This window comes from Trichoderma citrinoviride (genome assembly GCF_003025115.1).
Source record: "Trichoderma citrinoviride strain TUCIM 6016 unplaced genomic scaffold BBK36scaffold_19, whole genome shotgun sequence".
In the NCBI taxonomy this organism is placed as follows: domain Eukaryota; kingdom Fungi; phylum Ascomycota; class Sordariomycetes; order Hypocreales; family Hypocreaceae; genus Trichoderma; species Trichoderma citrinoviride.
In genome coordinates this window covers 142,753-170,598 of record NW_020194727.1, presented here as the reverse complement: position 1 = coordinate 170,598, position 27,846 = coordinate 142,753, and the positions used below count along the sequence as shown (strand labels likewise).

The following is a 27,846-nucleotide window of genomic DNA, read 5'->3' as shown; positions in this document are numbered from 1 at the left end:
ATTGAACGAATAGCGTTTATTGAGCAAGAAATGATTCATGATCAATGTCATTTTGTTATCCGTTCCTGTGCAATGTGATGCTGTTGTATACGGTCGCCATTCTGATGCAAGACTTCGGATACCTGGGACTGCTTCGTGGCCACAGTGAAGGACTCGACGAAGATTGCACATCAATACCCACCTAGATCCTATATATGTTTATAATGGATGTACTTCCATCATACCTAGTTCCAGGGTCTTACAGTACATACATACAGATGGGAAGATGCGATAAGGGGCAGTCTATGTACTTGCATACACAAGCGCTCCCCAGAATACCACATGCACTTACGCTTTATAGGCATGCACTCTGCCTTGGGTCCCACAACATGAAAGCTGCCGCAACTTGACTGGCGGGATGAACTGATCGGAATCGCCCCAGCAGTCTGACCCTCTCCCCCGCTCTCTGCCAGATGCCTTGGGAAGAGTTCAAGAAGACCATCAGCGTCCAGGCAGACCAAGGTCATTGACGAAGTAAAAGACCAGTATCTTCTACCCAGAACAACGCCCTCTATTATATGGGCGGCCAACCGATACGGCAATGGCAGACGCTCTCGGGCTCTTCGCCAACATAATTGCAGTGGTTGACCTCTTCATCAAAATCGGTGTGCAGTGCTCTATATACTGTTCAGGCGTCAAGTACGCCCCTCGTGATATTCGGCAGATACTGAACGAAGCCGACAAAACCACCGCAACCTTAGAAGACCTCAAGCGTCTTCTTGCTAGTCCGAATGGCGCAAGACTTTCTTCGTCGCAAAGAATCCTCCGAAGCATAGGGGATGCTCGCTTGCAGCTACAAGACCTCGCCGTCAAGCTTGAAGGAGAATTAAGGACAGGAACGGGAGCGAGCCTGCAGCGGTTAAGGTGGCCGCTGAAGAAAGAGCAGGTTGCCGGCATAATCAGTCAGCTTCAGAAATGCAGGGCATCAATTGCTTTGGATTTACAGGTTGATCAAACGTACGTAAGACAGTATATCTCTTCGTGCCTCTCTATCTTACATGTACTCACGAACTTGTTCGCGACTTTTGTCAACAGTGCACTGCTTCTCAACGTACACCAGGAGGCTGTATTGGCAAAGCTCAAATCAGCCAAAGGAGCGGCATTCGATTCTCCCAGCCACGCCAACAGCTCCAGATGCTATTCCGGCACAAGAGAAGCTATTCTGGAACAGATCAAAGCATGGAGCACCAGATCAGATGCCCAGTGCATCTTTTGGCTGAATGGAGGCGCGGGCACCGGCAAGTCGACGATATCCCGGACCGTTGCGCAGTGGTTTGTGGACAAAAAGATGCTCGGTGCCAGTTTCTTCTTCAAACACGGAGAAGCTGATCGTGGTAACATGGCTCTTTTCTTCCCAACGATAGCGTCTCAGCTTATCCAGACATTCACTCAGACTGCGCCACATGTTCGAGCAGCAGTCGAGGCCGACCCTACCATCTATGACAGGTCAATCAAGGAGCAGTTCGATAAACTCATTGCAGATCCAATCAAGATGGCATCTGAGGCTTCCAAGCTACCAACGATAGTGGTTGTTGCCGACGCACTTGATGAGTGCGACAACGATGAGCATGTGAGGTTGGTCATTCACCTCCTCTCACAGACGAAGCATTTCACATCCGCCAGCCTGAAGTTCTTCGTCACCAGCAGACCAGAACTGGCCATCCGACTGGGCTTTGCGGACATCTGTGGACAATACGAAGACCTAATTCTCCATCAAACACCTCGGGTTGCCATTGAACACGACATTACGTTGTTCCTGGAGCATGAGATGGCTATGATTCGGCATGACTACAATAAATCTGTATCCGGAAACAGGCAACTGCCACCATCTTGGCCCGGTAACGACAAATTTCAGCAGCTGGTTTCCAGGTCTGTGCCTTTATTCATTTTCGCTGCAACAGCTTGCCGCTTCATCCAGGACCGAAGGATCGGTGGGCCCAAGGAGCAACTGGCGAAGATCTTGGAGCAACAGACAGGTCACGGATCGATATCTAACTTGGACGCCACCTACCTCCCGATAGTAAACGGACTCGTGGCAGGGCTTTCTGATGCTGAGAAGGGTTTTGTTTCCGAGCGGTTCAGACGCATCGTCGGCTCTATAGTCACTCTGGCGAGCCCTCTTTGCGCACCGTCTCTCGCCCGTCTTCTGGATATCCCCCTTGAGACGCTAGAGGATCAGTTAGATCTGCTGCACTCCGTTCTTTACATTCCCCCGGATGCTCGCCAGCCAGTACGAATACTACATCTCTCTTTCCGCGATTTCCTCGTTGATCCAGCCAAGGCCAATGAGGCAGACAGACATTCGCTGTGGATAGACGAGCGAAAAGCCCACCAAATATTGGCAACGCGTTGTCTAGAGCTGCTCTTGGAAGAAGGTACTCTGAAGAAGAACATTTGCGACCTGAAACTGCCAAGCACTCCGCGATCAGATGTTAAACAATCGGCCCTCCAAACCGCCCTACCATCTGAGGTGCAATATGCCTGTCTGTACTGGGTTTTCCACTGGAAGGAGAGTATGGACAAAATCGAAGATGGTGGGCTGGTCGATCGGTTTTTGAACAAGCACTTGCTGCATTGGCTGGAAGCCCTCGGCTTGATTGGACGAACCGCGGAAGCAATCGGAATGGTAAACGATCTGATGAGATTTGTTCATGTAGGATATTTTCCGCATCTTTGTTGATATACAGCCCATCATGGTAGAGCTAACAATTGTTTGATACAGCCCGAAAACGGTGTCTTTACCTCACTACTCCTTCGAGATGTTCGACGAATTATCCTCAGCAATCGGGCCATCATAGACATATCGCCTCTTCAAATTTACTACTCGGCCATTGTCTTCGCGCCGGAACATAGCATTGTCAGAACCCGGTTTCAAAGCGAACTACCTCCCTGGTTGACCATATCGCCGCCAGCCGCTTCCAGGTGGGATGCATGTCTACAGACGCTTGAGGGACACGGGACCTTTGTCAGCTCAGTTGCGTTCTCACATGACTCAAAGATGCTCGCATCGGCATCTTGGGGCGGTACGGCTAAGATCTGGGATGTTGCATCCGGCATCTGTATCTCAACACTTCGGGAGGCCATCTCGAAACCTCAATTCTCGCACGTTGCATTCTCGCATGATTCGAAATTCCTTGCTTCAACAACGCCTAATAACGACATTGAGCTCTGGGATGCTGTAACCAGCACTTGTGATAAGATTCTCAAAGGCCACCACAGCGTCATCAGATCCATCGCTTTCTCACATGACTCTAGAATACTTGCGGCGGCGTTTCAGGACTGTATTATCAAGCTCTGGGATACTATAAGCGGCATCTGCACTTTCAAACTCAACGGTCATAGCAAGTCCGTCGATTCGATCGCTTTCTCGCAAGATTTTACAACGCTTGTGTCAGCCTCAGCGGACTCTTCCATCAGATTCTGGGATGTCGCAACCGGTGATTGTAAAACAACGATCAAGGTCGCCGATGATGCTTTCTGGACGACCGCCTTCTCCCACGATTGCAGGATACTTGCATCAGCATCAAGCCCATACAGCAATTGTATCAGACTATGGGAGACCACCAATGGTGAATGTAAATCAACATTGAAGCTCCATGGCGATAGAGTTATCTCGGTCTGTTTCTCTCATGATTCTAAGATGCTCGCATCGGCGTCTGGCGAGAGCGATGTCAGACTCTGGGATATTGCGACAAGCACAAGTATAGCCGTCTTCAAGGGTCACGCTGGAGGAGTCTTGGGATTTACATTTTCTCACGATTCCAAGCTACTTGCAACGGCGTCGACTGACAACACCATCAAAGTATGGGATATTGAGGCTGACGTTGGCCAAATACCACTTTCACCGTGAATGACAGCTTGATCGGTGGCATCAAGCTGGTAAAGGGGACGAATACACTGATTACAGAATCCAAAGATGAAGTAATCCAGCTATGGGATGTTCCAACAGCCTCCCGCATAGCAACTCTGACTGGATGCAGTGCCTGGCCATTCTCGATTGCAGTTGCACCCAATTCCGAAATGCTCGCGTCTACTTCAATTGCGAATGATCGAATCCAGCTCTGGAACGTCATGACCGGAGCTGAAATAGCTACAATAGAGGGTCACAATAGTCCAGTTCTCTCAGACGAGTCATGGCGTGATGATGCATCAAATCCGCTGATGTCTGAGCGTGGCGGCTGTCGGTATATCAAAGTCTGGTCTCCAAATGAGAATAAGTACAGCCCGTATGGGGGTTGGTACTCGGCAATCAGCGCAATCACAATCTCCCATGACTCTCGGTTGCTCGCTTCAGCATCGGCAGTTGATGGAATCATCAAGGTGTGGGACGTCGGCTCAGGCGACTGCATAGCTACACTCACTGGGCATTCCAACTGGGTCAACTACCTCGCATTTTTACCACAATCAGATGTACTTGTATCATCGTCGGGTGATCGCACAATTAGGATTTGGGAGATTTGCACTGCTTCCTGCTCAGCAACACTCGAAGGGCAAAGTGAACCCTATACAGAAGCAATCGCCTTGTCTCACGACTACAATATGCTTGCATCAGGGAAGGACGATGGAAGTATCGAAATTTGGAATGTCTCGAAGAGAGACCTCCAAATACGATTTCGAGGGGCAAGTCAGAATCCAGTACATATACTTGCCTTCTCACGCTGTTGCTGCTTGCTTCAATAGCATCGCGGCAGCGGGATGAAGAACACTTTTATAAGTCGCATTATACGCTTGAGTTTTGGAACGTCTCAACTGGCCAGTGCCTAGCTACGGCCGACATTCACTTTCTTGCTCTGCATTGCATTTCTTTCGACAAAGCGGGACCCTGTCTCTCTACCAGTGTTGGCAAATATACACTGAACGGTACGTACGACTCAAAGGACAGGCAAACGCCGCTGACATGAACAGGGACCCGAACAGGAGCAATGCTATCGGATGGGGTAGTAGGAGATTCGCTACTTCTATCTTCCGGTAACTTTTATATTAGCCGCCAGGGTATTGGCCTCAGCGAGGACTCAGAGTGGGTTATGTGGAAGGGGGACAGAATGATATGGCTCCCGCCAGCCTATCGACCATCTGGCAGCGCTGTAATAGACTCGACACTGGCTATCGGATGCTCCCAACCACACCCGGTCTTCTTGAAAATTTCCCCTGACCTCATCCAGCTCGAATATCAGAACCTCACTGATGCATAGACGATGCAATCTGATGCATTTTAAGGATGTTGATATTTTTCCTATGAACGTGTTCTCCCAATGCTGCGAAGGGACAGGATGGCCTGACGCACAGATGCTGAGTACTTAGTCCTTTGGAAACTTTTTGAACGCATCCATGAGTTTATCAAGTGGTGCAGAGAGGAGCCCAACTACAGTCTCGAACGGTGGCTTACCTGGGGCGGAAGGGTGGCTGTGAGTGGGCACAAACTTCTTGGTCCTTTGAAAGCTCTTAGCAAGCTGCCGAGACTCGTCTCCAGACACGGCTTGTTCCAGCTTCGGCAGGTCTTCCTCTTCTTCCTCCCTTATATGCTGCTTCAAATCGGTGTAAAGGCTCTTTAACGTGGGGATGAAGTCTGGGTCTTTGGCGGAGAGCTTCTGGAACTCGTAGAGCTTCTCTTTGACCTACAGTATTCCACCTTGGTTAACTATCGATCAAACTTAGAGAGATATTATAGTGCACCTTACCTTTTGGTGCTCCTCACGGTCTTTTTGAGCAATCTGCTGGCCATTGATGAGCGACTTCTCAAACACTGGATACACGACTAGCTCTTCGCTGATGGAATGGCGGGCAAGTTCCCAAACGAATTGGTTCTGATATCTCGTCTGCTCGTCGAGATCTTTCGATTGGGTGATGCGGTTGTAGTAGTCCTCTAGCTCGCGGTGGTCCTTGACGATGGCGTCGCTGATGCGGCTCATGAGGAGTGGCGTGGTCGAGAAGCATCTAGGTTGGATTTGACGAGTGACTCGACTCGCGAGGCAGAATGCTTGGGTTCTGAAGAGGGACATTTTGGAGGATTGCTATGGTTGGAATGGATAGAGCGGCTAGACTGTGGTGATATTCGGATGATAGATATGATCGAAATGATTCGGATCCTTTGAACTGTTGTTGGTGGAGGACACAAGATCACTGTCTCATAGTAGTGATCAATTTCGCCTCTGATTTCTGGCCCAAGATCTTTCACGTAATGATGAGCTGCCGTTCTAGCATCGCCCGAAATATCGAGCTGTCATGGGCTTACAGGATGGGCGTTGGACCGAAGCCAATCCGGGTGCCCTTCCGGATTGCCACCCTCTAATCGCCGCATTTGCGTTTGATCATTTCCTTGAAACCGTGCTATTCATTCAGGGCATCTCCTCCAGGGATGACAGAGCAGACTTATGCCGGGCGAATCTGTTAGTTGCTTTTAGCGTAATGGTGATGCGGAGAAAGGCTGCAAGAGAAAAAGAAGCTTTAGATTATGCGTACAAGTTCGTTGGGTGACGTCCGCTTGAGGTAAACAATCTTACCGAGAGATCGACGATCTGCGGCGACTATATTATATCTTGTATTTCCTTGGATTAGAAGCGGTGCCATTGGCCACCTGGACGGGATGTTACAAGGCCAAGTGTGTAAGGATCAATTGCATGGCTATGATTGGTTCCAATGTTCATGCTTTTCGTCGCTACTACATGTACTAACCAGCCGTGAATTGCATCTCCGAGGTGGTCCAAGTGTTCGTATTCATCTCAAGCTACCTAATACAATGCAACATACACATACTCGTACAATCTCTCTCGACTACGGCCGGGCTGCGCATTATTCAATGCTTTGCCTTTTTGCGAGGCCGAAAGTCGGCAGAATACGATTTAAAAAAGTCATTCGGCTCCGTGGGATGAGTCCCCGTCACATCATGGAAGGCCGTCGTGGCGATATAGTTCGTCTTGCCCTCGCGGACTAGGCTGTAGTACTCCAGGATGAACTCCTTTTCAGACTCGTCGCTTTCACTCTGAGAGGACAGGACTCTCTTGGCTTCGCGTCTTTGCTCAGTGTTAGTCGACAGCGGAGTTACACCCGTGGAAATGCGTGGTTGACTTACTCGGAGATGTTTTCGAACTCAATGTTGACTGCCAGCGCTTTGCTCGCTGCCTCGGCCAGCTCTTTTCCGGCGCATAGTTGCGGTCCGGTAACAATCATCATCTGGCCTCGGTGCCTGTCATCAAACCCATGCTTGCCTTTGCCGGCAAGGACATGAGCAGCTACATGGGCAATGTCCTGCAGAAGCCGATTAGCATTATGCTGGGCGGGTTGGGCACAGTTTGACTCACGCCCAGCGCAACGGGGGCAAACTTGTGATTCTCCCCGATTGGCAGCGGGAGCACCCCGTCTGCCTTGGCCTGCTCTGAATATAGCAGCAAGTTCTCTGCGTAGAATCCAGCACTGCAGATGTGGCACCGTCAGTATTTGTGTGATTTCGTTTATCCACAGCATTGGAGAACAAACCGAATCACGCAGGGTGAATGGCCGAGGGGCGTATCGGGATCCCCCTTGCTAGCCAAGACCGCGCTTTCAATGTCGATGAACTCTCTCAGACGAGGCTGCCTCTGGCTGTCCGCATAGTCACAGCCGGCAGAGCTGATGAGGAGAACGTTAGCCACGCCCGCCTTCTTGGCAGCACTTGCAAGCTCCATGGTAATGTCCAGCTTGTCGCGGTGGGCGGGAGGAACCAGGCAGATGGTGTCGCAGCCAATATCCTTGAGGGCCTTGACCATGGTCCGCTCGCGGCCGGGTTGATGGTGGACAAGCTTGCCTCCCAGCTCGGTGAATTCTTGCGCCCGTGGCGAGGAGGTATCCAATGCCAGGCCTGTGATGCTGCTGATTTGGCGAGCGAACTTGCCCTCTTTGAGGAGCAGCTCGGCGATGAGGAAGCCGGTTTGGCCTTCGACGGCCGTGATGCAGATGTTTCGGGACATTTTGCTATGCGACTCAATCAGATGCGGTTTACATTCCACTTTCGCGATATGTTGCGTAGCAAGCGGTCGATGCTAATGGGTGATATTATAGTTGTGGGATATACGGAGTAAGTAAATGCACGGTGTGTTTCAAGGCTCAGCATCGTTGGTTTTGTTTACTCCAAAGCCCGACGTCACTGTGATCGATTCCGTTGCTGCATGTAAGAAGAGGGTGCCCGTGAAAGTTTGCCGCCGATTATTCGTGATTGACATCATGTGTCTGGCGGGAGATTCACTCCGGCTTCTGACAGGGATTGCTTTGGCATGCAGCTACCCTTTTGTGGTGACGTGTTGGAAACACATTTAGTAAATAGCTGCCACCATGCAAAATACGGGAGCTGGCAATGAGAAAGGGGAGCACAAGTCCAAATGGAAGACGTCGTAGATGACACAACCATGATTGAGGGCTTTACACGAGATCCTCACCAGCTCGTTTTGAGGGTGAGATCTGGTCTCATAAGTAGGGGGCGAACTCTGCAGTATCCCGAGACTTTGTTGGTCTCATCGCCTCATCTATCGCAGCCTATTCACCAACAGTCTCAGAACGCCTCAATAAGGAATTCACCACGATGGAAAGTAGTAATTCCAACCAGTTTGATCCCCGTCAGCATCCCCTGAAAGCAACCGCAGCCGCCATTGGCGCGGGCGTGCAAGGGGAGCGTCGCGCACCTCGCATGAGCCACATGCAGAGCGCGAATGAAGGGCCTGCGGATATCATTGCCAAGGTATCCGGTGTTGTGTCTGGCGGTAAGAGGGAGGATGACGGCCTCTACTTTACCAACAATGAGGGAATTCCGTTTCCCGATCCGTAAGTCGTGGTTGGCTGAGTGGCTGGGTTAGGTGATTGACTTACACGTGGATAGTGCCCATAGCAAGACTGTCGGAGGAATCCCAGTTGCAAGTGATGTGTTTCTCTTCCAGTAAGTAGGCCGGATACAATGCTTTAAAGCTGTGATTGACGATTCATAGGAAGCAGCAGCATTTCAACCGATCCAAGCCATTGGAGCGTAAGTACACATACCCACGGGCTGATAGCCATCAGGAGAGACCTACTTACATGTCCTTATAGGAATGGTTCACCCTTGCGGCTCTGGAGCTTTTGGCTACTTTGAGTGCACTCAGGATGTCACCGACCTCACCGTACGACATGCCCCTTCCACTCCTATGAACGATGAAGCAAGACACTAATGATTCGTCTTGGACCACCTAGAAAGCCGACTTCCTTTCCAGCCGTGGTGAGAAAACGCCCGTCTTTGTGCGATTCTCTACCGTGACTTTTGGTCGCGAGTTCCCAGACCAAGGGCGAAACCCGCGCGGATTTGCCATCAAGTTTTACACCACGGAGGGCAACTATGACATTGTTGGCCTCAACTTTGTGAGTACACGCAGCAGGTAGATATCTCAATTTGCTGAAGCTGACTCTTTGTAGCCCGTGTTCTTCTGTCGAGATCCCATTCAGGGTCCCGATGTCATTCGCTCCCAGAGCCGTAACCCAAGGAACTTTCTCCTGGACTTTGATGCCCTGTTCGATCTCCTTGCCAACACCCCAGAGGCCAACCACGCGGGGCTTATGTTCTTCAGCGACCATGGAACTCCTTAAGGCTGGCGTTTCAACCATGGATATGGCTGCCACACCTTCAAGTGGGTGAACAAGAACGGCGAATTTGTCTACATCAAGTACCACTTCATCGCCAAGCACGGACAAAAGACCTTTACCGACGAGGAAGCCGTCGCCATGTGCGGCAGAGACCCGGATTATTCCAAGCGCGATCTCTGGGATGCAATTGAGCGCGGCGAGGAGATCGAATGGACTGCTTATGTGCAGGTGATGCAGCCCGACCAGGCAGATCCCGATAAGCTTGGCTTCGACCCCTTTGATGTTACCAAGGTCTGGCCGAGGAGTCAATTCCCCATGAAGGAGTTTGGCCGGCTCGTGCTGAACAAGAACCCGGAGAACTTCCACCGCGATGTGGAACAGGCCGCTTTTTCACCTGGCAGCATGGTGCCAGGCATCGAGGACTCTCCGGATCCGCTGCTTCAGTTCCGCATGTTCTTCTACCGTGACGCTCAGTACCATCGCATCGGTGTCAACTTGCATCAAATTCCGGTCAACTGTCCTTTCATGGCCAAGTCGTATGCGTCGCTCAACTTTGACGGCCCGATGAGGACGGACGCCAATCATGCCGGCAACAAGCAGTACGCTCCCAACAGCTTTGCGCACAAGTTCCGGCCCGACACGGCGGAGGCGCCGTATGCTGTCAGCGATAACATTGTTAGCCGGAAGAGCCACTACTGGCACGAGGGTAAAAAGAATGACTACGACCAAGCGACGGAGCTCTGGACCAGAGTTATGACGCCTCAGGAGAGGGAGAATACGTGCAAGAATACGGCCAAGTATCTCAGCCTCGTGAAATATAAAAATATCAGGGTACGTTGAAGATGCGAAGTGATGAGATGAAGTGTTTACTGACGAGTCTTATGTATCAGTCTAAGTATCTCGCTCAGCTCTACAACATCTCTCCCGACTACGCGACTGGCGTCTTCGAACTTCTCAATGAAACCGAGTTTGACTTGAACGAAGTCAAGAGCCTGGCAGAAACAGCCCAGGAGTGGTACAAGGAGAAGAAATTTATGCCTTCTACTGGGGAGAAGTTGATGGGTAATGTCCCTGGGATGCCTGTGTATAATAATATGTGAATGTATTGATGTGAACAAAAGACTTGACATTCTATCATTATCCGGCTTCTGGTATATAATCGATGAAGAACAGCACATGAATCTTTGTCTATCTCTCAAGATTCCTGCTTTATGAATCCAATTCCTGCCCCAATGATTCGTTCAAGGGCCGCGAGCGCTCTTTTCCTTTGAGCTGCCCTTACTTTCTCGGTCTGTGTCAAGCTGTGGTTATCTTCGCTACTCTCAGACAACTCGGTCTTGATCATAGCAAGGGCATGACGAGCACTCAGCCTCCCCGCTTCTGCACGTCCGTACGCGACGGCTGTTCTTAGAAGGTTTTTGATGGTTCGACCCTATAACGGACAGTAAGTATAACATGCACGTGCTCCAATACGATCTTGTAGGTACCAAGTGATGATGCTCACATTCAGACCCAAGTTTCCCAATTCAGAAAACACCTCATCCGTCCACGAGTCATCTGTCTGCAACTTGTTCTTGTTGATCAGATTTCGCCAGATGGCCGACTGAGCGTCTGGTGACAAAGCAGGATACGTTATTGTCACATGGATTCGACTCTTGAACGCATCGTCAAAGTCCTCTTTTCTGTTTGTCGTCAAAAAGAGAACACCTTGAAAATATTCAAGCTTCCTGAGGAAAACTGTGGCACATTACGTACATTAGCCTGGAGAATGGTGATGGGGAAAATGGTCAGACACTTCATACCTGCAACAACAGCATTTCTGTCCATTTCAGCCGAGTTGCGCTTACACAAAAGTACATCGGCTTCGTCAAGGAGGGAAACGGCGTTCCATCTCTTCGTAAGCTCAAAAATGTTGTTAAGCCGCTCTTCGACCCTATCGACAGCAGTACTAAGTTCACCTCCACTCACGGAATACAGCGGTCTTTTTAACTAGTCCGCAACACTCTCTGGGCAAATAGCATTAGTTGACGTCCACATCTTTGGAAAATGCAGGTCACCTTACCAGCTGTGAGTGTCTTTCCTAATCCAGGTTCTCTAACATTTACATTAGCGAAATATATGTGTGATGATGGACCACGTGGCAACTCACCCATGAAGTAGGAATATCAAGCCTTGTCCTTTGCCGGCTATTACATCATCGAAGGAGACAGACCCGGATTCATGACCCTTCACAAGAGACTCAATGAGGCCTTTGGTCATATGCTCAAGCCGAAGAAACCCAAAAGCATTCGTATTCCATTCAACATCCTGTAATTCGTCACTCCGGAGCCACATCCACTTCTTTTCTCCAAGCCCAAAGCCAGGTACAAGGGCTGGGTATAGAAGCTCAACATCTTCCTTTTTTATGTGGAATGTTTCAGCAACCTCTTTGGAAAGGTGGACAAGGTCCTCCTTATCGGAGGTGGTTTCTTCCCCAGATTCTTCGGTTTGCAATGGGTCCGAATGAGCCTTCAGTTCATATGCATCGACATCCTCTGCATCAGAATCGGATTCGGCATGGTAAAACCCTCGTGGAAGCTTCGACTTAGCCTTCTTTGGCTTCTTTTTAAATTCTTCGAGCGTACAATAGTACCGTCTGTGGTTGGCGATATACTGCCAGAAATCGACCATAAATCGCCCCGTGATCTGCCGGATGGTGAGCAAACTGGAAAATCTATGATGTCTAGGGATCGTGCGCTATAACCTACCTGCACGCGATCCGCAGCTCGGATCTGGGACAATCCATATGATCTGAAATCTTGGTCCCAGGCAGCTCCGGTATATGACTGAGCCCGGAATCCCAGCAGATCGTCTCCGAGAACGCTTCGAAGCTTCAAAGATCTTCGTAGAAGTGACGCGGCAGTCTCGTCCCAGTTCTTGCAGTGATCGATGGGTATCAGATCCAGTTCCGAGATTTTGCAAAGCTGCATACCACTCATTGGGATAGAATATGTCTGGCTAGCCAATCCTGGGCGTACGCCATCAAATCCGATACGCAATCCTGTAACATTCCAATAAGAAGCGCCCGTTCTAGTCTGCATGAAGGAAACATTGCGACAGATCCAACACTCTTCAATCGCTCCTTGTTTGAGGACAACTAAGCTGTTGGGAGGGTAGATCGTCCAAAGAATGTCGCCCATGACTCGACCCTCTTTGATGTTTTTCTCATAGTCTTTCACTATGCTGGAGAGATGGCCATTATCCCGAATGAAATCGTGCAGCAGCTTCATCTCACGGCGTAGATCTTCGGTCTGTGTTTTGTCATTCGCTAGGGCTTCAATTTCGTGTCTGTAGAAGAAGAGCTCGCAGAAAGGGCTCATTATCTTCATTGGGAACGATTGAAGGTCAATGTTCTGGTAACAGTTCACAATCATCTTGCGCAGTGCCGCGCAGAGAGTCTCGGACTGGATCTCCAGTTCATGTCGGATCGGAAACGATCCGTGCTTCTGCTGTACCCAAACACGACGAAGGACAATTGTATACTCATTGTATGTGGGGGCTTTTTTTGCGTTGATTGTCCTACTTCTAGGATGGAACTTCTTGAATGGAATGTATTCGACTTCTCGTCCTCCAGGACCCTCAGTGATGTATTCAACAATATCGGCGAAACCTTTTGAAGGTCCCTTAGATATCGTTTCTTTCTTCAAGACTCGACAAATCGCATTAATAAATCGCCATAGGAAGAAAAGTTTAATCAACAACAACTCACCTGTTCGCCATTTTCCTTGCTTTTGCCTTTCTCATCCTTCTCAGCGAATAGATCGGGCAGTACTGACGTGTAATCCGCAAGCGACATTGCCCTTTTCTCTTGGTTTTGATGAGACAAATCCTATAATTCTTGATTTCGAAGAATGGGGTGCTCTGTAGGGAGTCGATGCAACACTTATCCAGGACTAGGTAGGTAGTAAATATGGTATTCAGCCTCTCCCACCTTACGCAACTCTCTGTATAGTTTCGCGCGATATGGGTGATTGTAGCTCTGCTCTGATTTCCACTTCTTGACAATTAATCGGACCAATTGTAGCCGCATTATCCTGCGAGTGTCATACGCGCTTTTGCCTTGCATGGGTAAATATTCACTGCAACTGAGCCAGACCAATCAATTTGGGCTTCGGTAAGACGCAATTCTTGGCAATGACTTGCTGTTTGAGAAGACGGTTGCCTTGCAAGGTCAACGAACCTATCAAACCTTTCAATCACGCTTTCAGCTCCGACGCCTCAATACTGATGCGTTTTTAGGCATCAAAATCTGGATGCATCCCGCAATCACCAGCTGAGAGGCCTCTGCTATTGATTCACTTAGCACCTGCTGGCGTTTCTTTCAGCTGTGATGTTCTAACAAGCCTTCCTATGATGGCCTGCCACGTCGAGTGCATGAGTCTGCCACATTCTGCACCGTAATTCAGCCGCAATTGTCACCTAACCACTTCGTCTGTTGATTGACCAAGGGATCATGCAAAGAGAACCACTGTTGGGACTGGCTGAGCCTTCCGAGATAAGGCATCACCTACGGCCTTAACTTTTATCTGCAAGGGACGTGGGCTAGAGGGTCCGTGAGAGCTCTGAGGAATGATGATGTAGAGGCTTATCAAAGGATATATTTTGGTTACCTGTGGTTAAGTCATCTTAACTCATGAACCCGACATGTGGCACGCTTCCTGACAACTTCCCACCGTCAAACAATCATTACTGATCTTCTGACAGCTTCAGCCTCATCTCGCTTCTAGACACCATGGAGGCCGGAAATGGGCTCCCAAAGCCTGTGACTGCCAACACTTCGAAGCATTCGCTTAGGTCCGACTGCTTGGAGTGGCTCAGACACTTAAGGCAGCTAGAAAAAGACGCACAAGTGCCTCTCGATGAGGGTCAAGTGCCGCACAGCAGAGGCTCCAAAACCCGTCGAGCCTTTCCCTATGCCGACCTCAGCGAAAGCGACGTTTTCGAAGTGTTACATATTCATGAGCGATACAGACTGCCATCTCTAGTTGAAGATACTGAGGTAGCCGATCTACCCAACTTCGAAGACGTTACTCCTTATGACGTTACGAAAGAGCAGCAAAAGATGCTATGGGAAAAAGAAGCCTCAAGACTCGTTGCAGTTGTACAGTCGGATACTCCGCTGGAATTCGAAGGCTCATCGGATTTCAAGGCAGACTCAAAGAAATCCTATGAGCTACTGACGGACCTTGCAGCCCAAGTCTGGCTGGGAGAGTGTATTGTTACCTATGATGCACAAAGCTTGTTCTCCGAGCATTGCAAACAGCTCTGCTACAATAGTTTGCTCAGAAGAAGCCGCTCGACCATTGACTATATCTGCAACAAAGATGATGAGGATGACGACGAAGAGGATATTCGAGACAAAATGGCTCAGCGTGCGACAAAGATCGATGTGGTCAACTTCATCAACTATGTCACCGCTGTCTTTGTACGGAACTTTTGTATGGCCACAGAAGGGAAAAGCTTCCATGCCAGAATCATCGCAAATCTGGCAAGAATATCTACCAAACTAAAGGTTGTGGCAACCAGACCGCTGGAGTTTTGCCAGACATCGATTGCCAACGGCGTACCTGATAGAGGCGCCGTCGATCTCCCGACTCATTATGGAATGCGAGGTCGTCAGACTGGCATTATGAACGAGTTCAGCCAGGGGTTAGGACCGATGCCCGAGTCGGAGAGTCCGATGCTGGCCAAGCTGAGGGCCTTGGATCCCGAACGAGATGGCAATCCTGATCGGACTAGCAAGAAGGATTCATTACGAAAGATGTATTACTTCAATTGTTCCAAGCATCAAGCCATGATCCACGAAATGCTTGGTTTCGTCCTCCTCTCACTGCGGGGAGGAAACCAGCTGACGAGTGCCTCCATTTCATCATACGAGATGACTGCGATTGTCTTCAAGACTGGATTCGAGAAGTTCCCAGCTCTGGTATTCCAAGACCGTGATAATGACTTCTTGGGAACTTCTGATGCATCGAACATCAACTGTGCTCGAAGTGCATTCCACAACCTCGACCAAGCCATAAAAAAGATACAGTCTCAAATCAGACGGGATACGACATCAAGCGACGAGACGAGCACTCTCATTTCTACCAAGCCCTCTGAGGCCCCAAATCAACAGGCCGGTGAGGACGAATCGGTCGGTACCTGCATAACATGGGCTTTTGAGACAGACGACCTTCATAGGGAGAGCCTACGAACGCCAAGCAAGCTGCGACTGAATTCCATGACTCAAGTCATCAGTGTAATTGTTCCTTTCCTATTCACCAATCCAATCGCCGTTTCTATCTGCGAAAAGTTCATCTCTTTGAGCATCTTCACGGAGTTGAGTGAGGAGCGACGGCTGAATCCAGTCAAACATTCGGATTTTGACCGCTACTTTGCATTCTTCTCTTTGTCAACGAAAGAGTATAATAATTCCCAATCTGTCAGCCAGCCACATGGAGCAAAATCTCTTTCCCACTCGTTGATCCGACAAAAGACGCTGCTTTCAAGAAGGCATGATGAAAAAGAACACGTCAATTTGGACCAACTTGTCGACGACTCACGCGACTCAAAGCTGATCGAGCAATTCCAGATAAAGGTCGACGCTGATCAGAAGAAGATGAAGTCTTGGGTCTATGAAGAGAAAGGCGTCATGGTCCAATGCAAGGTTTACGTCTTCGCCATCATGTTTCTTTGTGTGATCCTTGTCATGGGTGGTATTGCATTCGGAGCCTCAGTCGGCCAACGTATCTCTGGCGTTGACCCCTTCAATGTCACATCATACTGCTGGGTTCTCGCTGCATTCATCCTCCTCATCGCCAAAAGCGTCCGCGTTCACAATTGGTCATGGAACGACTTTCTCCATGGCCGCGTGCTTTGCAAGAGTGTCTCAGAGCTGTCTTCAGTGACGGGAATCGACGACCAAACCATCCTTGTGAAGCTATTGCAGGATGAATTCTTCTCCTTCTTGGAGACGCGAGGGCCTTATAACGCAGTTTTTCGTCGGAGGTCACAGGATGACGGCTTTTCGATTGACCGACCACTGACTATGTGGACAATGCTGTTTTCTGGGCTCATCATGGTTGAAGTTGAGGTAGCCCGCGGCCGTGGTCTGGTGTGTCTTGATCTTCGTCGAGGAACCTTGCTTGATACCATCAAGCGTCTCGGCGAGCACCACGACGAAGAATCAATTTACATACACAGCAGCCAGCTACTTCATGAAGAGGGTCAACGGAGCGGGGGGGATAAAAATACTATCAGATTGAAAAAGGATAAAACATTTTGGATACAGGCTGTTGGGTTCTACAACAATAAGGATGCCAAGTTCATTTAGCTCGCTATATGTAAAATGTACCATACCGCAATGATGAAGCGATCTTTCTGATACACAAAGCGCGAGACAGTGTATGTATTGCTTGGTGGAAAACCCGGTTGATAACGCATAACCTATGCAGTGGACCGGTACCGTGGTGAACGATGGTATAGAGGTAAGATATCCTCCATTGGTTCCATGAAGATTCAACAGCAAAATGGTGTAGCCATGCGATCGTAATAAACTGCTAAAATGGATCATTCACTCGATTTGGTCGATTATTCGAGCATTGCGCCATTATTGCGAGGCTCGTGATTACTATCTGTGTCGCACTCTGAGCTCACCAAAACTATCAACATATTGCTCGAGAATTATGTCGATATGGAAGCTCAGAACTTCATGCAGTTTCACAAGACACCGCATTCGTGGATTATTTAAACAGGCAAATTTCTTGGGTGAGGCACCACTTATGAAGGCCTTTTGGTGGCAACACAAGGCTATGGCAAGGCTGCTTATTGATTCTGGTGCTGATGTTGAGGCCCAGACTACAATTATTGGCAAACGGTTTCCAACATCATTCTCATCAGGAGATGGAGCGAGATTTGGCGAAGTGGCTCAACAAGTTGAACGCCTCTAATGCCGGTACAGGGGAATAACAAGAAAGAAGCGAATTGGAACAATAACGTCAGCACATGAGGCCGGATTGAGATGTTAGTTGCTATTGCGATAGAGGTGCATGATCGTGGTCCGTAAGAAACCGAGATCCTAAGATTATACCTCGACATCGTTTCAGCATTAAATGTGTGTATAGATAGGTAACCATTATCCAAATGAACCGACTTAGCTTACTTCAACTGTCAAGGTATTTGCCTTGCGAACAGTTTTCGTGGTGTGCAACCAGCAAATAAAGGTACTCACTGGCGTAATATGTCTGGCAATCATGTCGTACTAGAAGACCAAGACGGAGCTCAACACTATATCAGTGACAAAGATACCAGGCGGTTTGATCAAGACACAGCTATAAGCACCTCATCTAGTAGATACTGAGCACATATGTACTACCTACTAGGTAGCCGGGCGATATGCAGGTGACTGTGCATGATACGATTTGCCAACTTGAATTCAGGAGAATATGAGGTTGAGGCTGTCCGATAGAACTGTGGAGGCATTTGTTTAGGTATGCTTGCTTAGGTGATCAGCGGAGATACTAGTGGGGAATGGAGATCTGATCCGATGGCTACTTATCGATAACGACTTTTTTCCTGACATTTTTTTTTCCCTTATCGTAGCCCAAGACCCGCCATCTTTTTCGCAGCGTACATAGATCGGTCGCAACTCTCCAGATACAATCGAGTCCGGATTGCAAGTTGCCGCAATCGATACATATCCTCTCTTCACGGCAAATACAGGGACTCTCTATTCAAAATGGCCGCAACCAAGCACCTCCGCGCGGAGGCCGAGGACAGCGTGGCCGAGAACCGCCCGGTCAAGAAGTCCAAGGTCGACGGCGCTGGCGACGATGCCGAAAAGGCGCGACTGAAGAAGGAGAAGAAGGAGAAGAAGAAGGAAAAGAAAGAAAAGAAGCAGAAGCTGGAAGAGTCCAAGCCTACCGAAGATGAAGACAAGAACGAGGCGCCCGTAGAGAACGGCGCTGATGAGAGTAAGAAGGAGAAGAAGAAGTCAAAGAAGGACAAGAAGGACAAGAAAGATAAGAAGGAGAAGAAGCAAAACGACGAGAGCAAAGAGCAGGCCGTCGAAGAACAGCGCGAGAGCATGGACATTGACCAAGACGAGAAGCCCGCCGAGGAGAAGAAGAAGTCCAAGAAGGACCGCAAAGCCAGCAAGCCCGCCGCGCAAGAAGCCTCCAGCGGCCGCGAATACGTCCAGACGATGAGCCTGTCCAACGTCCCCCAGTCCGAGATTGACGAGTACCTGTCCAAGAACGAGATCGTCATCACCGACCCCCGAAACACTACCGGCAAGCTCCGCCCCGTCACCGAGTTCCACCATCTCCCTTCCACCAACCTGCTGGAGAAGAAGCCGTCGCCCTTTGCGAGCTACAAGGCGCCCACGCCCATTCAGGCCGCCTCATGGCCGTCTACTCTCTCCGGCCGCGATGTCGTCGGTGTGGCTGAGACGGGATCCGGCAAGACCATGGCTTTCGCGCTTCCCTGTGTTGAGGCTATCTCCGTCATCGGAACAAAGGGCGTCAAGGCCGTTGTTGTTTCGCCCACCAGAGAGCTGGCCATGCAGACTCATGAGCAATTGGCTCGTCTGGCTGCCCTGCTGAGGCTCAAGTGCGTCTGCCTCTACGGTGGTGCTTCAAAGGATGACCAGCGAGCGCTGCTCCAGAGGGGCGCTGACATTATCGTCGCCACTCCTGGTCGATTGAAGGACTTTATGTCTGACGGAACGGTTGACCTGAGCGGCTGCCGATTTGCCGTTCTGGACGAGGCCGATCGTATGCTGGACAAGGGCTTCGAGGAGGACATCAAGATGATCCTCGGTGCTTGCCCTCCCCGTGAGGAGCGCCAGACGCTCATGTTCACTGCTACATGGCCAACGTCTGTCCAGAGCCTGGCCTCTACCTTCATGGTCGACCCCGTCAAGATCACCATCGGATCGCGCGGAAAGGAGACCGAGAACGGCTCGGTCGAGCTCCAAGCCAACACCCGCATCACGCAGAGAGTCGAAGTCCTCGACGGCCGAGACAAGGAGACCCGACTCCTGCAAATCATCAAGCAGCACCAGCAGGGCAAGCAGAAGGACGATCGTATCCTCGTCTTCTGCCTGTACAAGAAGGAGGCCACGCGCGTCGAGAGCTTCCTTGCCCGCAAGGGCGTTCGCGTCGGCGGCATTCACGGAGACTTGAAGCAGGAGCAGCGAACGCGCAGCTTGGAGGCGTTCAAGACGGGCAAGACGCCTGTCCTGGTTGCTACGGATGTGGCTGCGCGAGGATTGGATATCCCCGAGGTCAAGCTGGTCATCAATGTTACTGTGAGTTAAATCGATCCTGAATCTCTGGTGACTTGTGTCTAACCGTCTATTCTTCTAGTTCCCTCTGACCATTGAGGACTATGTTCACCGTATCGGACGAACGGGCAGAGCTGGCAAGACTGGCGAGGCCATCACTATGTTTACCGTCCAAGACAAGGCGCACTCTGGCTCGTAAGTTGCCACTTTATCGCAGCATGTGCTACGCTCCTGAATTAGAATGCTAACACGACTTCAACAGCCTCATCAACATCCTCAAGGGCGCCAACCAGCCCGTTCCGGACGAGCTGATGAAGTTTGGCACCGTCGTCAAGAAGAAGACGCACGACATGTACGGCGGCTTCTTCAAGGACGTTGACCCCAACCAGAAGTCAACAAAGATTACTTTCGACTAATTTCAGGGCATGGGTGGCTGTTCGGTACGTGTGTACGGGAAAATGGGTTTCTTTTAGTGTTCTGTTAAGTTCTGTTTTTCTTCTTACTCTTGTTATCACTCGCGTTTGCTTGCTTTGCGGCCTCGGATAGACTGGAAGCATTCGAGCAGGAACCTGCGCTCTAGAAATACACTGCAGCACCATGTTAGTCGGCTGTATGTCCCGAGGAGATACCAAAAAGGGCGCGGCATGTAGATCTGCATTTACATACATGATCATCAGCAATGGAATGGCAGAGCCAACAATCTTGATGAGCGTTGCGAATGGTCGATCTGGGCCATCAGCTTCAATGTTCAACCACCGTAAGAGTCCTAGTGTGGATAGTGAGACGGCGACTGTGGTTGTGGGAAATAGCGATGCCGGTTCAAAGTCGAGGCCGAGTGACTTGAAGTATCTGACAATGAAAGCACCACTCCAGATGATTCGACATAGCATGTTGATGGTGTTGGCGTAGACGAGGCCATGAGCACCGAGCTGGAGAACGCTCATGAAGAGGAAGGAAGACGCAGCAAAGACCGCTGAAAAGATGCTCATCCAGAACGATTGACGGTGAACTTGAGCCTCTGTGGCCACAGAAGCAACAAAGGCTTCAGTGATCCCGTTAAGTCCCATGAAGGGAATATAGAAACAATAGGTGCCCAGGACTTGGCCGGCTCCTGAGCTGGTCCAGCGCCTGCCTGCCACGATGGACAGAAGTGGCGGGGCTGCAATCGGTCCTATGCTGATGATGATAGCAGACAAGAGAATATATAGCCGCAGAATAGTGTGCAGATTGCGCTTTGCCTCCTTAGCTGATGCAGAGGGCTGCGATGAGGACTGGCTGCTGTTAAGGGAGGATGGAGAGGGTGAAGACAACAGACGAGAAAAGTAGCTGCGACTGCTTTCCTCGACGGGCTGGAAGAGAAGGCGGGCAAGTAGGCTTCCGTAGTTGTTCGCCAAAGCATACACGCCCTGAACTTGGGGCGTAGAGAAGAGCGAAATAAGGAATGTATCGCCTTGGGTGAGCAGATGCTTGACCACGCTTTGGGCCATCATGCTTCCGGCAAGACTCACCGTCGGCTTGTAAAAGTGCGACAGCACGAAGACGACTTCCTTGCTGGAGGCGAGCCGTTTGGGCAGAAGCGAGAATCCGGTAGTGAGCGCCAGACGGTATGCGGAGGCGAAGTAGACCAGGAGAAGGGAGATGCCGTATGACAGCTGGCCGAGCGCAAAGGGGAGGACGCCGATATCCACGCCCTTCTGAGAGGCCCAGACGGCAGACCCAAAGACGACGATGCAGCGAAGAAACGTGGCGATGGACTCGGCGGCCGCGCGAGTGCCGAACTGCAGACGCGTCTGCATCAGGACGAAGCAGGGCTCGGACAGCAGCTCGACCATGGCGGCAGCGCCGTAGAGCCAGAGGGACTCGACAAGCCAGGGAGTCTCGAGTGTGGCGGCGGGAGCTGAAGCGAGATACATCCATCCCAGGGCAATGCTGACAAAGGCACCCAGTCCCACGGCGAGATATCCCAGGTTCACCACCGCCTGGCCTTCGACAGCAGCAGCGGAAGAGCCATCGTCAGCATCATTCTTGGTGCCTGTTGCTGCTGCTCCGGCAATGCCCTGGCGCTGGATGGCAACGCGCAGGCTCTCACGGGCGAAGAAGAGGATGGAGAGGTAGTAGACTTCGAGCTGTGTGGAGAGGCCGAGGAGGGGCGCGGTGAGGAAGCGCAGGAGGAGCTGGTTGGCGATGAAGGTGATGAGGCGGGAGGCGACTTGGAGGATGATGAGGAGGGAGGCGCCTTTGAGGGCGGAGTTTTGGGAGGATGTGGGCGATGAAGATGGGGTTGGTGAGTTGTTTTGAGGAGGCTGAGGGTTGTTGGTGTCGTCTGGGGGCGGCATTATGGGCTCATGGGGGGTGTATGTTGATGATGGCGTGGAGACGTTGATGTCGAACATACACGTGGATGTTTTGGAGATGAGGTTGAGCTGGCCCAAAGCGGCGCAGGCGGTGGAGTTGGTTGATGATTGGAATTGGAGGTGATTTAGTGGGCGAGGTCCCTAGAGATCGCTGAAGGCGCCTGTAATACAGAGCACCTCACCGGCGCGCTACCCTACACATCAGACTTGGGGTGTCGGGCTGGTTTTTTCTTCATTTGAACCATCAATCTCGAGAGAATATATGGATGACGAGCAATATGTGGCAAGATTCGGGATGTATCTGGAAGTAAGAAAAGATGAGGTCGATGACGGGGAATGGCTTCACGAATTTCCGGCTCAAATCAGAGTGGATCTTATAGGCAAACATTCGATAGCTCGAATAGACAAAGATCATGCATGAGGTGAACCCGCGTACATTGCATGTAGGTAAAGATAATATACAAAGGGCAAACACAGACGAAGAGAGAAGCAAACAACATGAAAGAGGAAACAAAAAAAGCGAATTCAAGGATGAAGAGCAGAGATTCAGCGCCAACATCTGCGGCTCGACATAGCAGAGCGCTTCATCCAGAATTCCAGCTCGACTGCGAATCAATATCCTTCAGATTGCATCCAATAATATCGTCTAGCTTGCCACTACAGTCTTTACATATCTTACACACAAACAAAGAATGTTAAAGTTACGCGCAGGTCCATCAGCTGTGTATGGCTGACCAGTGGGCGTGCCCTTGATGCATCGACGGCATCCTGTTATGCGGTTCAGTCCAACTCCCTCCATCCAAACAGTCCAGTCTCTTCCTCAGCCGGACGCCTTCCAGTAGCCTAGCATCAGGCCTCAGAATAAACAGTATCGTGAGTGTTCTTGCGCTTTGCGTGCCTGGGGCTACAGCCAGGGCTGTGGTCGCCTGTGGAGCCGTCATCGGTGCGGGTGCAGTCGGTGTGCTCAGAGTCAGTGGTGTCGGAATCGGTGCTGTCATACTCGAGCATTTTTCTGATCTCCTGATATTGGGACGGATGGCAGCTCCGTAGCGTGCACTGTATCGTACTTCGAGCATAATTGTTGGCAGAAGGAGCATTGGCTTGGACTGTGCAGTCCGTCATGATCTTCTTCATGATGGCACCTGCGGTACTGAACTGGCCTTTGGTGTCGAGACTGCTGGCCAGCTGGACACTGCTCCGAATGAAATCCTTGGCATGGGCACCATTGACACCGGCCTTCCGGTAGTCCTGCGTCTCCGAAATATAACGCAGTCGAAAGGGCACCAGCACACTGTCCATCTCGGGGTTGTACCTGGGCTTCGTGCTGCCGGTTTGTCCCGAATGGCGAGCATCCCCTGAGATCCCCAGTCGAGCCCACATGTCAGGCTCGCCATCTTCATGCTCTACTAGAGGTGGTTCTCTTATATCGGCAGACAAACCTTCGTCTTCTGTCGCCGAGGACTGAAGAGGATCCATCTGAGCCGTGTCGGAACCTGCAATCGAAGGGAGCCAGCTGCTTTCGATAAGATTGCCGCTGCTCACTCCATCGAATTCAGATCCAAACTCGCCGTATTTGAGGTCCACAAAGTCTCCAGGTAGCGACACCTGGGACAAGAAGACGAGATGGCGAGCAATGTGCTCATGCACATCTTCGGAGATGTGCTCATCATCGTACTGGGTGCAGAATAGGCAGCTGCGTAGGGGCTGGCATGGAGGATACCAATGATCAAACTCCGAGTCTTCCATAGCACTGTCGCCGTGATCAATCAAATGTTGCCGGAAGTCGTCTTTGTCCTCAAAAGATATCGCGAAGTGGTGGTGGTGGCATTTCCAGCCACCTCCCATGTGATACCTTTCGATGTGCATCATCCACTGTTCATACGAGTCGAACATTGCAGACGGACTTGGGCAGATCTCGTAAACGCACACAAAGGGCATCAGATCCTGCATGATGTGTTGACTAAAGGGGTGGTCAGTATGTGCAGAAGGGGAGTCTGTTGGTGTGGATACGTACAGCCAATTCTCTCTCGTGAACTCTTCTGGCCGATACACTTCAAAGCAATAGGGGCATTCCATCTCGGTGCAGCTGGAGGGGCGAGGCGGGAGATCCGCAGTGGAAAACATGGGCTTGTCTATTCTTTGCTTCTTTGAGTGTAGATGCCCGTTTCCAGACGTACAAGCAGTTGGGGCTGTTCGAATAGAGAGACTTGTCTGTGTTGGCACTCTCATCATTGAATCTGGTTGTTGACTGCTTTGCAAGGCTGTTGTGGCTCCCCTGCTGGGGACATTTTTGCCTTTGCACGAACCTTGGGCTGTTGAGCAAGATAGTTGAGGCTGTAATCCATTTAAAGGCCGGTGATCGTGGGCCTTTTCCGATTTTGCCTTTAGAGAGCACAGGTATTGATGTCGCCTGAATATTGTGTTCTCCAGTCTCTTTCTGATCACTTTGCTGGTGTCTTTCAAGGTTGCGTCCAGGTAATTCCGCACGCTGTCTCTGAATTTGCATGTAAGATTTACTCTAGTCTGCTCATCGTATTCGAAGTATAAAGAGGCACTGTCCGCGCGTTGCAATAAAATGCCCGATCGACTAAATAGTCGCCAGAGTTTGAACAGCTTCTCAAACACATCATCAATAGTTGCCTGCTCATCGGCATCTGGCTCTGTTATGGAGGAGATCTGCCTGGAATTGCGCGAGTCCAGATCATGCATCTCGCTCTTGATAACTTCAGCAAGGCGCGTAAGCAAGCTCGTGATACCACGGTGAGGTACAGAACCCACCACAAGGCGCCAGTCCATGGAGTCTCGATTGTTGGAGGTGGCTCTAGTCCAATACGCCCATGAGCCGAATCTGTCCGAGCTGTCGGTGACCGAGGGCAGTTTGTCGCGATCGAGTTGAGACAAGAGGCCAAGATATTCGCGAAAGAGGCCTCTGCACTGCGTTGCTAACTCAAAGATGCTCATGATGGCGAACGTTTTGGCTTCAGCCAGCTGCTCAAAATTGGAGTCGTAGTCGAGACCGTATTTTTGGGAAAGGAAACTGGCTCATGAGCGGGTTTTCATATCAGGCGTTGGCTGCCTGAGGCGGCCAGCAGGGAGTGGTTATCGTCTGTGACACCGCCACCTGCTGTTTGTGTAGCACGGACAAACGAGCGGTGATGGTCAAGCAAACATAAGGGTGTTCACGTGGCCGTAACTTGTGTTACAGTGGATGCCTAGCCAGGGGCAACTTGCTTGAGTGTCTTTCCCAGCCGTGACTTTGATCCCTCAGTTGGAACCTTCTTTGAAAGCCAAACCTCTCCCGGAAGCCAACACTATTTTATCTAAACAATTGTTTTGAGACAACAAACATTCTTTTTTATAGAAAATGGAGTATTACGTTCTTTAAGACTAGCAATCCTCCGCACATCCATTATTGACCAATGTGTCAAACTCAGCCTGGTACGAAAGGGCATGAAGACGGTTCACAGGTGAGTACTGAGAATGCAGTGTCTACGGTTTAGGGCACCCTTTCAAGTTGCCCGGAATTGTTGTCTCGCGAGAGAAGACGACCACTATGTCACAATCTCAGCTCAGATGACTCTGAAGAGTTGGCAATTGACTTGAGCATGCTATGTTAACAGATAGACAGAGTGCCACCCTTGTCACCTTTGTCTTCAGAGCTTGGAGACTGCTTCAAACATGTCACGCGTTGCTTGGAGCAAATCCTTGGAGAGAGATACGTTTGCAATCACGCACCAAACACCCAGTCAGACCAGGGACTTGATCAGGGAATACTCCTGTGGAAATTTGCCTGCTTGATTAGTCTCCCGTCTGATCTCAGATCGGATTAGCTATACGATGTGGGGTTGAGGAGACTTTGTGACAGCTCTCACATTTTGGAATCATCTTGGTGAAATAAGGGGCGCCAATATTGGAAGTATCAATATATAGGCAGCAGGGGGCAAATCCAGTCATAGGCACAAGTACGAGCTATGCTCCGTCCAATAGAAGTAGATCAAGCAAGACAATTGACATACTTTTCAACATATCTCATGGAAGAGAACTAAGTAACCCTCTCAGTTATTTGTCGGTTATCCTTTTACTTAGCAGAGTGTCTTCTTGATGTTCATCATTTATGTATAAGTTCTATTTCATTACTGTTCATCAGTCATTAAACAAATATGCAAGTCAGCTAGCTATTAATCTCGTTTCTCAACTTCGCTCCTGGCCTTGAATAACCGTCTGACGTACGAGTCATCCTCATCGTCTTTACTAAATTCAGCAGCAAACCTGCCCGACCTCTGCACTTTCCGCTGCTCCTGCGTCTCTGGGCTCGGCGACGCTGTCATGGCTCGATCAATAGGCTCAAACACAGGTCGTAGGAACGTTGGCTTGTGAGGATTGAGGACTCCGTACGCCATTGAAGCTCCATGTCGAATGGCAAGCTTGTTGCAGTCGAAGCCGGCCCCATTCCTCAGCCGTCTGTTAGCACCCTTTGCTATCAACAGCTTGACAACGTCGACCTGATCAGCAACCACTGCAAGGAGCAAAGGCGTGTCCCTGGTACGCTGAAGCCGGGCATCTATCGCAGCACCAGCGGCAAGTAATGCTTCTACCGCCGCTGTAGCGCCGACTTGGGCTGCGTGATGGAGGGGCGTGAAGCCGAATACGTTGCGAACATTGACCTTGGCCCCTAAACTGAGCAGGGCAGTTACCATCTCTGCATTGCCGTTTCGACAGGCGACATCAAGAGGAGTGTTGTCTTCTTTGTTTCGAACATTTGGATTTGCTCCGCAAGCGATGATTTCCCGAACAATGTCTGGTGAGCCATAGTAGACTGCGATAAACAGAGACTGAGTCAAATCGCAGGATAGCGGAAGGGACATTCTCTTGACTGACAGACGATAGCTCAATTCGCGAATGCAGGACTTTAGTCCCAGGGCAATGAAAGCCTGTAAGAAATCCCCCCAATCGACCTGATGGAAACGATGAGCTCGTGGTAGGTGCAAGCCGTCCTGAAAGCTGTACCATAGACGCAGGCATTGAGGGCCCTGGTCAAGAAGCAGATCAAGAACCGCGGCTTGTGAGATTTGCGATTGCTCTGCTGACGCCAAATGTGTTTCCAGAGATTGAATACAATATTCGAGTAACGGAAGCTCGGAGAAAACGAGCTTAATGGCTCTGAACATGCCACGCGTATATGAGTCGACTTCAGAAACCGTGTATGGCCCGTAGGTTGTAGAGTTGTAACTGCTCAACAGATCTTGTCTTGCCCTCTCTATTGCGGTGTTGTTGATGGTTTCATCCGAACTTATCCACTGTAGAAATTTGGTCGGCTGATACCACTTCGAAGGTCTTCTAGAGGACAGGCTGCTACAAGACCTCAGTAAGATCATGGAAGCACAGGTCAGCGTAGCCTGCTGAGAAAGGTATCTCATGCAGGCGAGGGCATTATAATGGTTACCAAAACCCGGCAGGTACACATGATAGTCTGAAGACAGCAGTATCGCAAGTCCTTTCTGCAGGAGGAACCCTGGCACCGTTTGATGAATAAACTGGACTCGATCTGGCTCCCCTTCTCGAGAGCTC

The 27,846-nt window shown here is 50.2% G+C and overlaps 9 protein-coding genes across 9 annotated transcripts; 4 read left to right on the top strand and 5 right to left on the bottom strand.

Moving 5' to 3' along the window:
- Positions 1-580: 580 nt before the first annotated feature.
- BBK36DRAFT_1186315 (hypothetical protein) lies at positions 581-4,719 on the top strand (the record flags this gene model as incomplete). The annotated part of the gene is made up of 4 exons (XM_024896480.1): positions 581-996; positions 1,075-2,692; positions 2,762-3,482; positions 4,379-4,719. The coding sequence occupies 4 exons, from the start codon at positions 581-583 to the stop codon at positions 4,717-4,719; spliced, it is 3,096 nt and encodes a 1,031-aa protein (XP_024745378.1).
- Positions 4,720-5,336: 617 nt separating this feature from the next.
- On the bottom strand, positions 5,337-5,948 carry BBK36DRAFT_1172899 (hypothetical protein; the record flags this gene model as incomplete). The annotated part of the gene is made up of 2 exons (XM_024895805.1): positions 5,337-5,654; positions 5,718-5,948. The coding sequence occupies 2 exons, from the start codon at positions 5,946-5,948 to the stop codon at positions 5,337-5,339; spliced, it is 549 nt and encodes a 182-aa protein (XP_024745377.1).
- Positions 5,949-6,832: 884 nt separating this feature from the next.
- BBK36DRAFT_61778 (NAD(P)-binding protein) lies at positions 6,833-7,982 on the bottom strand (the record flags this gene model as incomplete). Its single annotated transcript, XM_024898370.1, has 4 exons — positions 6,833-7,049; positions 7,109-7,284; positions 7,338-7,449; positions 7,513-7,982. 4 exons carry the CDS (start codon positions 7,980-7,982, stop codon positions 6,833-6,835), a joined length of 975 nt encoding a protein of 324 aa, XP_024745376.1.
- A 722-nt stretch (positions 7,983-8,704) lies between these two features.
- Positions 8,705-10,718, top strand: BBK36DRAFT_1136643 (heme-dependent catalase; the record flags this gene model as incomplete). The annotated part of the gene is made up of 8 exons (XM_024893051.1): positions 8,705-8,829; positions 8,885-8,941; positions 8,991-9,028; positions 9,091-9,161; positions 9,232-9,396; positions 9,451-9,508; positions 9,623-10,449; positions 10,509-10,718. The coding sequence occupies 8 exons, from the start codon at positions 8,705-8,707 to the stop codon at positions 10,716-10,718; spliced, it is 1,551 nt and encodes a 516-aa protein (XP_024745375.1).
- Positions 10,719-10,813: 95 nt separating this feature from the next.
- Positions 10,814-13,295, bottom strand: BBK36DRAFT_61797 (hypothetical protein; the record flags this gene model as incomplete). The annotated part of the gene is made up of 6 exons (XM_024898372.1): positions 10,814-11,050; positions 11,123-11,355; positions 11,421-11,576; positions 11,681-11,712; positions 11,768-12,340; positions 12,397-13,295. Coding segments are annotated over 6 exons (2,130 nt in total), but the record flags the coding sequence as incomplete, so codon positions are not given.
- Positions 13,296-14,389: 1,094 nt separating this feature from the next.
- Positions 14,390-16,972, top strand: BBK36DRAFT_1130314 (hypothetical protein; the record flags this gene model as incomplete). Its single annotated transcript, XM_024891831.1, has 3 exons — positions 14,390-15,690; positions 15,752-15,793; positions 15,841-16,972. 3 exons carry the CDS (start codon positions 14,390-14,392, stop codon positions 16,970-16,972), a joined length of 2,475 nt encoding a protein of 824 aa, XP_024745373.1.
- A 1,298-nt stretch (positions 16,973-18,270) lies between these two features.
- BBK36DRAFT_1136641 (DEAD-domain-containing protein) lies at positions 18,271-20,341 on the top strand (the record flags this gene model as incomplete). The annotated part of the gene is given in 5 exon segments (XM_024893050.1): positions 18,271-18,294; positions 18,370-19,948; positions 20,007-20,116; positions 20,135-20,137; positions 20,187-20,341. 4 exon segments carry the CDS (start codon positions 18,377-18,379, stop codon positions 20,338-20,340), a joined length of 1,839 nt encoding a protein of 612 aa, XP_024745372.1. The 5' UTR covers positions 18,271-18,294; positions 18,370-18,376.
- BBK36DRAFT_1186292 (Rft-1-domain-containing protein) lies at positions 20,257-22,260 on the bottom strand (the record flags this gene model as incomplete). Its single annotated transcript, XM_024896479.1, has 2 exons — positions 20,257-21,100; positions 21,233-22,260. 2 exons carry the CDS (start codon positions 22,258-22,260, stop codon positions 20,317-20,319), a joined length of 1,812 nt encoding a protein of 603 aa, XP_024745371.1. The 3' UTR covers positions 20,257-20,316.
- An 867-nt stretch (positions 22,261-23,127) lies between these two features.
- BBK36DRAFT_23906 (hypothetical protein) lies at positions 23,128-25,239 on the bottom strand (the record flags this gene model as incomplete). The annotated part of the gene is made up of 2 exons (XM_024897973.1): positions 23,128-24,238; positions 24,293-25,239. The coding sequence occupies 2 exons, from the start codon at positions 25,237-25,239 to the stop codon at positions 23,128-23,130; spliced, it is 2,058 nt and encodes a 685-aa protein (XP_024745370.1).
- Positions 25,240-27,846: the final 2,607 nt, after the last annotated feature.